At 38.9% G+C, this 13,692-nt stretch overlaps 2 protein-coding genes across 2 annotated transcripts in view; one reads left to right on the top strand and one right to left on the bottom strand.

Moving 5' to 3' along the window:
* Nucleotides 1–605: 605 nt before the first annotated feature.
* LOC116304369 (uncharacterized) lies at nt 606–5,137 on the bottom strand. The gene is made up of 8 exons (XM_031714098.2): nt 4,998–5,137; nt 4,097–4,173; nt 3,906–3,929; nt 3,577–3,789; nt 3,334–3,356; nt 3,010–3,118; nt 2,551–2,829; nt 606–1,297 (listed from the first exon to the last, which is right to left on the bottom strand). The coding sequence occupies exons 2-8, from the start codon at nt 4,152–4,154 to the stop codon at nt 1,056–1,058; spliced, it is 948 nt and encodes a 315-aa protein (XP_031569958.2). The 5' UTR covers nt 4,155–4,173; nt 4,998–5,137; the 3' UTR covers nt 606–1,055.
* Nucleotides 5,138–12,826: 7,689 nt separating this feature from the next.
* Nucleotides 12,827–13,692, top strand: part of LOC116304331 (WD repeat-containing protein 17) — a 20,673-nt gene continuing 19,807 nt past the window's right edge. Inside the window, exon 1 of the mRNA XM_089039032.1 lies at nt 12,827–13,098. Coding sequence (XP_088895158.1) covers nt 12,970–13,098 — 129 coding nt within the window. The 5' untranslated portion in view covers nt 12,827–12,969. The remainder of the gene's footprint in view (nt 13,099–13,692) is intronic.

The following is a 13,692-nucleotide window of genomic DNA, read 5'->3' as shown; positions in this document are numbered from 1 at the left end:
GCTGTCGTAAAAAAAACTTTGTTTCGGAATGCGCTTGTGTTGCTAAGAAGTGGCGCTCGCGCTGTCGGAAGCAATTCCTATCGCATTATTATGTGACGGAATCTTGTTCGTAACTTATTGCGCAATGGTTTTCAGTGTCATTAGCTACGTTCCTTAATGGCGAGGGCGCACGACGCAAATTTTCTTGCGTAGGAGATAATCCACGTTATGTCCACCCCTGCAACGCCGACGTCGTCTCTACCTTCTGCCATGTTTTAAGGGTTCTTTTCTGCCATTGCATCGTGTGTCCGTGAAGCAAGTTAAGACAGCGACTGAGAGGCATGATTTGCTTTGGACTCAAGCGCACTGAGTCGTTTTATGGATCACCAACGAAAAGTTAAACGTTTTTGGATTGGATCCTAGCAACCTTTGTTCTTTCTTTTAGACCGAGTGAAGTCACTAAACCCGTGAAACAGATATTAAACAAATACACATTCATAGACCCTGATTACATTGTTTTCTTTTGTGTCTATTTGACTATTACACGTTGACTAGTATTTTTTATTTCGCGGGTTAAATACCTTCACTCAATTCGATCGATTCATTTAATATTTCAATTAAACGGATTAATAAACACGGTTTTTATTTACACATTATTCTCGGTAAAATACAATTACTAACAAACCCACTCTTTAGATTTACAAAATCCTCAAACTAGTTTATAGATTGTCGTCTAAACGATATAATCCTCTCAACAACGAGAAAAATACAGCTTGCGCAACTACGAGAGGAATTCCATGTATCCGCACGAACAGCTAAAAAACCCTGTATGTTCTGTGATGGCTGAGAAGTAATATCCCATAAATATTGGGAGATTGATAGAAAGAAGCCCACATACCCCCAAGAAAAGACATGGAATTTTCCTTATGGAATAACAAATACTACTAGTTGACTCAAATTTCTGCAAACACGTTCCACTTAATGAATTCCCTTGGAAAGCAATCGTAACTCAATTGAACTGAACACAGAATTAGTATCCGAAGAGAACCTCGTCAAATATTGAATATAATTTCACTTTAAGACGACTCGAGAGGTGAAAGCTGTTGAGCAGGTGCCTGTGCGACAACTTGTACATCAGGAGAAGGTTGGTCTGCGACAGGAGTTGAGTCTTGTGAGGCTTGGAAGCTAGCAATGTCAGGGCTGGGGATTGGTGCATAGTTGGCGTTATCCATAGGAGTCTGGGTGAAATTATCAGTATCTGTTGGCACTGCTGGTGCACTCGTTTGTTCTAAAGGACTGGCATATGATTGTTGTTGATCTAGAAATAAGAAAGGGTTTCATCAGTATTACTAGAGGCAATGCGCCTGAATGTCTGTGTACATCCCGAGTATGGCGATCACAGGAAGCCTAATATAGATAAAAGGTTTAGTCGAAATTAAAATCTAGAAAAAATAACAGTGTTTTTTGTTACGTTTTTGTTGTTGAAAGTGTGTTAAATAATATGCAAGCGAATTGAAAATCAATCAATGTGGTCCTATGTAGAATTAGATTATCTAAATTTGGTTTCCTGGTGATAGCGATTTATAACGTTTCTCATATCGTAAACAAAGGGGGGAAAACGTCGGTATTTCCCCCTGCTACGAGGCTGGTAGTGCTCTGTAGCATAAGACCGATCTAGCCGGGAATCGACGCGCGATTAGATAGAACCGATCAGGGACAACGTGGAGTGAGCAGGGACGTATTAATCCGTAATACGGACTCGTACGGCCTGCTCGTATCCGTTCGTCTTTCTTTTTTTTAATTATTTTTCTTTTCGTGAGGGTCATGATAAAATGCTTATTGACTGAGTTAGGTCGGGTCGTACGGGAAAATATTTGGCTCTCGGTCATTTGCACGGACCTCAGCGCAGCTACTAAAAACTTGTCTATAGTGCTCTATAGTCGTGGATTTCCTTCATCTATGCCTTTTTAGATTTTTTTTTGATATGATACTAAAATATGTTTCCCTTGTAATCCACACGATTTCTGTCTACCCAAACGTCTTGCCCACCAGCCACAAATATTTCAGTCACAATAAAACCTCTGCAAAATATTTATAAACGTCTGCGCAGCATTCTGATATAGCTATTATAGTTCTACCCACGTAATCATTGTACACATATCCTAAATCTGCCGGAAACAGCTGCAAACCTTATGCACAAAATTTATAAACGTCTTTGTAATATTCTGGTATAGTACAATTATAGTTCTATCAACGTTACTGAATTGTGCGCATATTCTGCATCTGCCTTGAACAGCTGCGCAAATTAATATATTTCTCTCGATTAAGTTTTAAATCTTGTTGCGCGTCTTCAAAACAGCTGGTCAACGTTTCTCGAGCGCAAATTAATGGTGAAATTTCAGCACGCACTTATCTGTTTTCACTTAAAGATATAGAAATATAGATAAGTTATAGTGCTTGCTTTTTCACTTAACATATATTCGTTTAACACTTGGAATACTATTAGAGTGTCGTATCAATAATAGCCTATCATGCGTAATATCATAATCTACTTCAGTTTGTGGTTTTTACCTGTGAAAGAAAGAGCGTCATTACTCTGTGCTCCAGCGGCAGTCTCTATCATCGGTGCCTGCATTAGATTACTGTCAGGTGTCTGTACATCCGCAGTACCATCGACATTTGGTGCTGTGTCCGATGTCGCATCACTCTGATCAGAAGTAGCATCTTCGTATGAATTGTCGCTTTTGGTAGCGTCGTTCTGCATCTGCATGGCGTTGTACTGTTGTAGAACTTCAGACGTGTCCGGCTGGAAATCTCCGAGCGTTGCAGTGTTTGTTTCCTGAAGTGTTTCTATTTATCAGAATAAAGAAGGTCAAAACGTGAGAGGACGAGTTTAAAGAAGCCTTAGATATATTTAAAAAATCGTTTCTATGCATGAGAGACATTGTTCAACGTATCTAACGACCATAACAATAACAACTGGCATTATATTTGAATAATATTACAAGCTTTATCATTCTTCGGCTTTACCTTTAGGTATACAAGTTGGTCTGTTGATAGCAGTAGCGACAGGACACTCGGGCATCACACATTTGACTTTCTGAACCTTGCACGCCTGTCCAGTTGGGCAGTTGAAGCCCTGAAATATCGAAACAATGAAGAAACAATGTTAATCTTAATTGTCATTAAACTTTGCAGCATCTAGCCCCCCTCCCTCCCCTCCCCTCCCCTCCATCTTTTCAGGCCCTTTCTCACACAGAGGAGAGAGCCCTGGGGTCAAGGTTTTGATTTGGTAGGGAAAAATCGTGAAATATCAAAGAAAGAAAATAGAATTGTGTTGGTGTTGGTACTTACAGCACATGGATTCGGATCTCTCACTGAAAAGAGAATAAAAAAGTTAATATAAGAGAATCTTTTTACTGTAAAAGATTGGAGTTTGGGCTTCAAAGTCCATCTTGTTCTGGTGCTTCTCGACCACAATGCTCCCTTGCGCCGGTGACGATTCTGGGGTACTGGGACGAGAGGTACCTCTGACGCCTTACCCTTAGGAAACAAAAACTAAATGACGCGAATACACTAACTAAACATTTTACTTACTTGAAACGGTGCAGACAGCTGCCCCGCAGTAGTTTTTGCAGCATTTACGATTGCCATCACAGTGGCTGTCTTCGTTACACTCGCTTTCAGTACAAGGAGGATCCACTGAATCTCCCTCGCGAATCACTGCCATTCCCATATAATTCAACCTGACATCCTTCTTCTGAAAATTACTCGCGGGATCGGGACATAGGCCCGTTCTTGATAAGTAGCCTGCGGGACAAGGACATCACGATGATTAGGTTACAATAAGATCGTTAATGTTTGATACATAGAATATATTAAATTAAATGTTTAGAAATTAGTCATTGAAGTAAACTATTTCTTACCTCTTTTTTGTCTAGATATTGAACCTTAAATAAAACAAAATATCTATTAGTTTGGGTTGCCTGTGTTAAAAAGATACGCGCATGCGTCATGCGTCCGATAAGACACGACGGAAAAATGAACGAGCACCAATAGTGATCAAATTTAAAGCATAATTTTTAAAAGGAAAGTAAAGTATTATTCAGTATATTACCTGCATGAATGGACAGTAATACGCTGCAGACGGCGAGGGGGAAAACCCAAGATTTCATTTTTAAGTTTTCGTCCTGCCTGTAAAAGAAAAACAAACATAATGTCTCAGTTTGGGAAATATACTTTTTTTGAGAACTGACGACCGATTTCCTGACGACCTCGATACACAAGAAAACTTATGGAATGAAAAAATGGGACGACGTTACAGAGGTAGTTATTCTACGGGCGTAGATTTCACTCAAACTAGCACCGGCTTAGTTGAGCTTTTTTACATTGGACAAACGTGACGCACGAAATTAACTGGAAATAAGAACTCTGCGTAATCTCTGATAAATACAGTGAATATCAGAATTATCTTGCAGTTTGAGAAGCTATGGTCATTTAGCTAAACTGGTACTCTAAAATCACTAGCCAATGGCGCGTTGGAAACCTAAACTCAGTAGGCTCGTGGCTATGTTTTAAAATTAAATACAAAAAGCTGAAAAATAAGATATTATAACTTCAATGTCACTGCAGACGTCACAGAAAGGTTATTACAGTTCTTGATGTTTTTGAAAAAAACTAAAAACTAAAATTTGTAACAATTTTTCGTGTCTGTACGTCAGGTGACATCAACCATCCTCCCGAACTTTTCCTACTAAGAATGTCTTTAAGTGATAAGAATAATTTTATTTGTACAACTAGAAACGTTGAATGTAGAATAAAAGGCTAGAAAGTAATATTTGGACTGGAAAATCTTCGATCACATTTTTGGTTTGTTCGTGAATCGCAAGAAATTCCAGTGGTGAAGAACAGATGAGTTTTCTTGTAGAAAATCTTCACAGATATCGAAGAAACAAGATCGACATCATTCTCTTCCTATTTTAATGCGAAGAAATGTAATATTTTATACCTTTACATACCTTTTTGGACGAAATTATTTCTAGTTAAAGTCTTGATCGTAGGATTGGAGGGTCCCTTGCATACTAAATCAGATTTTTTCGCATTACATCATCGCGAGTTTAGGGTCCAAGCTATGAACCATCCCGCCAATAGCAACACATCTCTTATTGCATGGTCAAGTTTGGTTGCAATACATGAGCTAAAAAACGCCCACATTTTTTTATAGAAATTATAACACGATACATATTTGAAGTGGTTTTGAAAAAACAAAGCGGCTAAAGCAAAAAGGTCGTTTTCTGGCTTTCTTTTGTGAAGAACTGTGCAAGGATTTATAAATACTTAGTACTCAATACCGCAGGTGTTTCATTGTGGGAGTGACAAAATGACAGGTTGTTTTGAAATAACTTTTTACTTCCTTATATCCTGATATTATTTTCTTTTTCTCGCTGGGAAATTAATTTGCAAATTCCACAAGGACTGAACTAAATCAATATTGAGGGAATAGATAAATAAGAATTCAAATGAGTTTATTTTTAGTTTCAAAACAACGGTCAGCTCGTGTTGGAATCGAAGTAAAGAAACACTCAAATGGCTTTATCGTTTCAACCAATCACAAAGGACCAAATCTCAGGTCGTCCAATCATATTTCTTTAATAGTACCAATAAAATGTTTTTTTTGTGTGTGTGTGTATTTTTCTTATTACCAAAACTACTGCTAAACAAAACTACTGAAGGTGTAATCAGCTAAAAACTTCCAAATTAATTCACACAGAATAAAGACTTATCTACACCAAAATTTCGATCAATTTAAAAAAAATACTCAATCGGTTAGCTAGAAATTTTTCTTCTAAAAACTTTACAACTTAAAAGTGTGAGAAAATGTTCTAAATATTCTAATAAAACAATAATAATTAATTTAATCTGTAGCCGGCGGCCATATTTGATTTATAATCGATTTTCTTAAAGTGGTACTGAAAGCCATGACTAAGTATTAGCTCCTCACAAGAGTATGTATACATACGCATTTTCTTCTCTATTTCTCTTCGTCTTTTTAAAACAAAACTATCAAACTGAGAAACAAAGTTGATAACCAAACGGAAATATCTACTGGAAACCCTGAAGATGTTCAAAGTCGTGCATAAACATTCTGCTAGAGGATCATGAGTAGTTACCATAGCAACGAAAAGTTTAATTAGATTAAATGGGGCTAAATGTAATTTAGGCAAAGTTAAAACCACAACTAAGCCTGCTAGCCTAAGCAACGTTGGCCAGCGGACCATCCATGCTACGCATGCGCCCACTCTCCGGGTGGCGTGTTCACTAGCTGGCTTGTAGCTTGTATGCCATCTTTGCATCCTTGCCATCGTACAATTTGCATTTCTTTGTCGCTTGCTTTTATCGCTTTTGGACTACCCAGTTAATAGCAATGGCCGATCCACCGTTTCCACAGTCTTCTCCAATTTCTGCCGAATTGCTAGAGGTTATTCAAGCCGCCGTTGTGTCAGCTATAGCAAACCGAGAACAACCAACCTCGTTCGCCCCAGCGAACACAACAACGACTTCGAGCTACTCAATGGGCATTTGTCGTTGGTCTGGGTCACTCGCCAGTACCACCGAAGCTCGTTACCCAGACTGTCACTGGGCGGTTTATCGATCTGAGCGACTTGTCTGCTCGCTAACCTCACTCCAGCAACTGAGGACGAACCACAACAGATGTTGGACGGCCGGCTGGTGTTATCATCCAAGACGAAGAAAAACAAACGCCTCATAGAAGATATCCTTAGCTGGATGGAGGCCTTTTCTATCTACATGCTTGTGCTGACCCACACTGTATTTCCCCAATAGATGGGCTGATCTCACAAGATATAAGTTGTTGATCCTCCGCACTCATCGCCTGTTCGGCGAACGCTGTTGGCTCCCCCACTCGATAAGCCTTTCGAGAAACACAACTGACCAAACCAGTCTGCATCTCGTGGAACAAGGGTAGATATGTGTCGCCTTTAATACACTCCTTGCCGGTACTTGCAGAAATGTAGAAATCAAAAAAAAAAATTATTGTAAGCCCTTATGTCATCTCTTATTTTGCTTATTGCTTCGACACTTTTGGTCGAATTATTATCGCATTTATCACTAATTACTATGTTGATATATTGCTACGGCTGTTCTGCTTGTCGTATTAATATGGTATCCATCACTTTTGATACTTCTATATTGCGTCAACCGTACCGTTGCCTATTGCTACGACAGTGTGCTTGTCGTATTATCGTTGCATTTGTCATTATTATTCATATTTTGCTACGACAGTGTGCTTGTCGTATTATCAATGCATTCGTCTTTATTGTTGCTACATTGCTACGACATTTTGCTTGTCTTATTACTATTGCATTAATGACTTATTGTCGAATTATTATCGCATTTATCACTAATTATTATGTTGATATATTGCTAGGGCTGTTTTGCTTGTCGTATGGTATTCACCACTTTTTACACTTCTATATTGCGTCAACCGTTGCCTATTGCTACAACAGCTTGCTTGTCGTATTATTATTGCATTCACCACATATTGTTGCTACTTCGCCACGACAGTTTGATTGTCGCATTATTATTGCATTCTTCATCATTATTGCTATTTTGCTACGACAGTGTGCTTGTCGTATTATCGTTGCATTCGTCATTATTATTCATATTTTGCTACGACAGTGTGCTTGTCGTATTATTATTGCGTTCGTCATTATTATTCCTATTTTGCTACGACATTTTGCTTGTCTTATTACTATTGCATTCATAACTTATTGTCGAATTATTATCGCATTTATCACTAATTATTATGTTGATATATTGCTAGGGCTGTTTTGCTTGTCGTATGGTATTCACCACTTTTGACACTTCTATTTTGCGTCAACCGTTGGCTATTGCTACAACAGCTTGCTTGTCGTATTATTATTGCATTCACCACATATTGTTGCTACTTCGCCACGACAGTTTGATTGTCGTATTATTATTGCATTCTTCATCATTATTGCTATTTTGCTACGACAGTGTGCTTGTCGTATTATCGTTGCATTCGTCATTATTATTCCTATTTTGCTACGACAGTGTGCTTGTCGTATTATTATTGCGTTCGTCATTATTATTCCTATTTTGCTACGACATTTTGCTTGTCTTATTACTATTGCATTCATAACTTATTGTCGAATTATTATCGCATTTATCACTAATTATTATGTTGATATATTGCTAGGGCTGTTTTGCTTGTCGTATGGTATTCACCACTTTTGACACTTCTATTTTGCGTCAACCGTTGGCTATTGCTACAACAGCTTGCTTGTCGTATTATAATTGCATTCACCACATATTGTTGCTACTTCGCCACGACAGTTTGATTGTCGTATTATTATTGCATTCTTCATCATTATTGCTATTTTGCTACGACAGTGTGCTTGTCGTATTATCATTGCATTCGTCATTATTATTCCTATTTTGCTACGACAGTGTGCTTGTCGTATTATTATTGCATTCGTCATTATTATTGCTATATTGCTACGACAGTGTGCTTGTTGTATTATCGTCGCATTCGTCATTATTGTTACTACATTGAAACGACAGTGTGCTTGTCGTATTATCATTGCATTCGTCTTTATTGTTGCTATTTTGCTACGACAGTGTGCTTGTCGTATTATTATTGCATTCTTCATTATTGTTGCTACATTGCTACGACATTTTGCTTGTCTTATTACTATTGCATTAATAACTGATTGTCGAATTATAATCGCATTTATCATTATTTATTATGTTGATATATTGCTAGGGCTGTTTTGCTTGTATGGTATTCATCACTTTTGACACTTCTATATTGCGTCAGCCGTTGCCTATTGCTACAGCTTGCGTGTCGTATTATTTATTGCTTTTACCACATATTGTTGCTACTTCGCCACGACAGTTTGATTGTCGCATTATTATTGCATTCTTCATCATTATTGCTATTTTGCTACGACAGTTGCTTGTATTATTATTGCATTCGTAATTATTGTTGCTATTTTGTTACGACAGTTTGCTTGTCGTATTATTATTGCATTCGTCATTATCATTGCTATTTTGCTACGACAGATCGCTTGTCGTATTATTATATCATTCGTCATTATTGTTCCTACATTGCTACGACAGATCGCTTGTCCTATTATTAGTGCATTCGTCATCGTTGTTGCTACATTGCTACGACAGTTTGCTAGTCGTATTATTATTGCATTCGTCATTATTATTGCTATTTTACTACGACAGATCGCTTGTAATATTATTGCATTCGTCATTATTGTCGCTACATTGCTACGAAAGTTTGCTTGTATTATTATTGCATTCGTCATTATTGTTGCTACATTACTACGACAGTTTGCTTGTCGTATTATCATTGCATTCTTCAATATTGTTGCTACATTGTTACAACAGTTTGCTTGTCGTATTATTATTTGCATTCTTCATTATTATTGCTACATTGCTACGACCGATCGCTTGTATTTTCATGGCACTCTTCACTTCATGGTTGCTACATTGCTACGACAGTTTGCTTGTCGTATTATTATTATTATCACATGATTCGCTATACCCCTACGTTTGCTTGTCGTTTATCCATGTATCCATCATTGATGATATCTTCTCTATTGCTAGAACAGTTGACTCGGCGTTTTACCGATGTACCCATCATTGATGATATCCTCTCTATTGCTAAAACAGTTTGCTTGTCGTTTTACCGATGTATCCATCATTGATGATATCTTCTCTATTGCTAAAACAGTTTGCTCGGCGTTTTAATTGTTGATATGCAGTACTTCAATATTTTCTACATTGCTACGACAGTTGGTTTGTCGCATTGCATTGGCTTCGCTACCACCATCGCCCTCGCGAAGACTATTTTGCTTGTCATATTGCTTGTCTTGGTATTCCCCTTCCCTTCGATAGTCTGCATGTCGCATAGTACTACTTACGCCTCGACTTTCTCTGCGTAGCGTTGCTTTACCTTAAACTTCGTCCATTCGCTTCGCGTAGTACTCCTGCGTTTCTCCTATCATGCTGCCCTATGCCGCAGCTGTTCGTTTGTCTATTAAACGGCTTGGCATCTCGGCAGTTTGGCTTGTCGCAATTCGATAGCAACTTACCTTTACATCCCAAGAAGTGTGAGGGTCCGTCTTCCACCCCGGTAGTGCTAGGGATCTAGCTCAATTCAGTTAATCAACTGCCCGCCTCCCAACGAAGAAGCTTACCCGTTTGCAACTTCTTTTGGACTCCTGGGCCGATCGTCGATGGTGCCACCACGCAGCCAAAGTTGTTTGGCCGGGTCGCGCCTGTATTCGACGCAGGATCATTACCCTGTCCTGCTTCAGGAACCACCGTCACCCCATTCGACTTAATTCCGAATTTCATTTAGATTTGAGCTGGTGGCGAAATGTTTTGGAGTCCTGGAATGGCGTTAACTTCTGGCTTTACTCAGGTTTATCTCACCCTCCCTCGATCGTCGTGACATCGGATGCCTCGGTTGCCCTAGGTTATGGAATATTCTGGGGCGAGGACTGGTTTAACGGTCTCTGTTCCGTGAACCAACAACCAACGCAGGTCATGTTTGGGGTTATGGTTGGCCCTAGCACCACATACTTTTTAGAACTGACAACGAAGCAGTTACAGCAATCCTCCACTCTCGCACAGCAAAGGTGTCATGTATCATGGGCCTGTTTTCGCTAAGGGTGTTTCATATACAATGGCAAAGCAAACTCTCCCTTGTGTGCGGTGGATGCGTCAATTAAGTATCTGGCCACTCGTGGTGATTCACCTGGCCCACTCTTCCTCCTTCAATCTGTTTTGCCTCTCAGTCGCACGATCTCTTCAGCACCAACTGGCTTATGGACATTCTGAAGGTAGGCAATGTCCCTGGCAACTACTCCAGCCACAGTTTCCGCATCAGCACGGCCACAGTAGCCCCCCACAACGGCGTCCCAGACCACCTAATTCAAACACTAGGCCGTTGGTCAAGCGATGCCTTTAGGGTTTATATTAGAACCCCGGTAGCCTCTCTGGCTTCGGCAAATCGTGTTACTACACATTAAAGGCTCATTGCTCGACTAGAGATTAGCGTTTGTGCCCCTCTGTTGCTTTTGTTTTATTACTTGGTCCTGGGTGCTTGGACTTCGTTTGGTAGGAAGGTCCCATGGTAACCGGTCACATGTTCTCTACCAAGCACCCTTGGTCGAGGTCGGAAGTTGGGTTGTGGCCCGGTTGCCATGGTTACCTCCTTGCTGGGGGATATACTCGCGTAACCGGACCCCGCACTGGTACCTAGCCCAAACTTATTAGTTGATGAGTTTTAAATGGGGCTAAATGTAATTTAGGCAAAGTTAAAACCACAACTAAGCCTGCTAGCCTAAGCAACGTTGGCCAGCGGACCATCCATGCTACGCATGCGCCCACGCTCCGGGTGGCGTGTTCACTAGCTGGCTTGTAGCTTGTATGCCATCTTTGCATCCTTGCCATCGTACAATTTGCCCCTCCCTCCCTCCTCTATATGGTTAAGTTCAGTCATCATAGGTAAGTATTATCTCCACTGTTTTAACAGTGTGACAGGCACCAGTGTTGGGTTGTGGCCCGGTTGCCATGGTTACCTCCTTGCTGGGGGATATACTCGCGTAACCGGACCCCGCACTGGTACCTAGCCCAAACTTATTAGTTGATGAGTTTTAATGAAATTGTCGTAAGGGAGGGAAGCGTTTACCGGACCGACATTGAGAAATGCTGCTGAGGAGACTAGAGCGACATTAGTCACAAGATGTTTCTAATATGCAAATAAATAAGATTTGTTCTTCGAATGATAACATTTTTCTTATCCTATTGCAATTATTTATAAAAGGAATATGAACCTTTTTGATAAAATCAATGTCTAGCTTAGTACAAAACTTCTTTAGACGCTTCATTAGAGTTTTACTAGTGTCAAAAGAAGTTTATTTGCGTTCACGATAAGACATTTTCGAGAACAAAAGATTGTTCATGACAAATTATCATGCAGCTTTTTAGAGTTTTTTCGGCGCTTGAACTCCTAATTCTACGAATACCATCTGCTCGTAGTAGACCTTTATATGAAAGCTTCCGAAAAATAAGGTAGAATAACTGGATCCATCCCGAGGAAGTACGATTATATCTTTTCCAAACTGTACTAATGTTTAATGATATTTACACTTCTTGATATGTTTGCAGGTTTTTTTTATTAATCTACAAAGATCTTTTGGGAGTGAAAATTAAAAAACATCGAACACAGTTTTGAAACGCGAAAAACGGTTGCTACAAATCTTTTTAACTATTAAATAAATCTTTTTAATTGTTCATTCATTTCCCCTTGAGATATAATCCATTTGATTTTATTTTTGCTTTTATCATTGACTAAGATCCTCTATCTCATCTTTTTTTCTCGTTAGTAAAATCCAATGTGCAAAATTAGTGGACAACGCGACCTTTTAATTAATCAGTTATAAAATACATTTCGCGGATCATTTGTACAAATCTTCGCATCGTGTATTTAAAGATCTTTTTATAGTTTCTTCGTAGTTACAGTACATATTTAAAATCCTATCTTTATTACTTTTATTTAAAATTATTAGAAGAAGTTAGAAAATGAAAAACAAATTTGGTGGGGGGAGGGTCTTTTTGTGAATATTATCATATACTTAGAAATTTTATACTAACTCCGTCTTGCAGGTCTCATTAATCGTTTCTCTTTCGATATTTTAAGGTTTTTAAAGAAGAGTTTTTAGAAGTTTTTGGGGGTAATTTTCTGGGGTATTTTTGTTTATTTTTGTGAATATTAATTTGTTTCGGCCGTGAGGTACTGGTACTTCTATCAGTGGTCGCGAAGGAACACAACTCAAGTATGGATGGTAAAGGAGGCTTGTGACAACCTGAAAAGTCTCTCAAAAACTCCTGATTTTCACCCCCAAAACTCATCCAAACTCAACCACCATGAGCCTCATGAGGCAGGTAGGACTTCTGGCAGCTGGCTGTCAGCCATGGAACTTGGATGTGTGTTCTGCAAGCAGCACAGGAGAAAGATTTGCCTACTGCGCTACTTTGGCGGTCTACATTTACGAGGTGAAAACACTTCTCACTCAACTCTATCTAATAGACTATTCAATTCAGAAACTATAGTAAACAACCGCATAGGTAGTATATCTAGTATCTGCTTTCGTGGTAATTCGATATTTTGTTTGCTATGGATTTGTTTTCACAAGAAATTCAATTTGTTTTTATGTCGTTTGAGTTGTGTCCATCCTTTGCTTGAAACCTTTACTTCCAGCAGCTCTTCTTCTTTTTCAAATTATACACTTCATTGCCTAGCTGCTGAAGTGCTAATCTTTTTTTATACCGTAAAGATTACTGCTTAGGTTACTGAACAATTTATGAAGTGAAGTCCGGGTTTTTATTTATTTTTCCTTATCCGCTGAATTTTTAATTCCGACTCCAGCTAAAATAACCGCTTGCGCTATTAACATTTTTACATTATTTTCGCGCAAGACTCTAAATCCCTAAAAGACAAACGGATTTTTAACGGAGTTTTAAACCACAATTCCACTCTATTCCTTTTTTCACATAAGATTATTGCAGCTGTTTAAGTAAGTTTATAGTGTTTTTTGTGTGTCAAAAACACATTGAAATAATGCGAGCAATAATTTCCTTTTACCAGGA

This window comes from Actinia tenebrosa, unplaced genomic scaffold (assembly GCF_029948245.1).
Source record: "Actinia tenebrosa isolate PJP-AT-01 unplaced genomic scaffold, QUT_ActTen_1.0 PGA_scaffold6__47_contigs__length_16458017, whole genome shotgun sequence".
NCBI classification, from domain to species: domain Eukaryota; kingdom Metazoa; phylum Cnidaria; class Anthozoa; order Actiniaria; family Actiniidae; genus Actinia; species Actinia tenebrosa.
Note: the sequence above shows the minus strand (reverse complement) of the source record. Positions and strands in the feature narration are given on the sequence as shown.

Coding starts and splice junctions, on each gene's coding strand:
- LOC116304369 (XM_031714098.2), bottom strand. CDS start 4,154: ATGAAATCTTGGGTTTTCCCCCTCGCCGTCTGCAGCGTATTACTGTCC. Junction 3,930..4,096: donor ATTACTGTCCATTCATGCAG/GTAATATACTGA, acceptor GTTTTATTTAAG/GTTCAATATCTAGACAAAAA. Junction 2,830..3,009: donor ACCAACTTGTATACCTAAAG/GTAAAGCCGAAG, acceptor TCTGATAAATAG/AAACACTTCAGGAAACAAAC.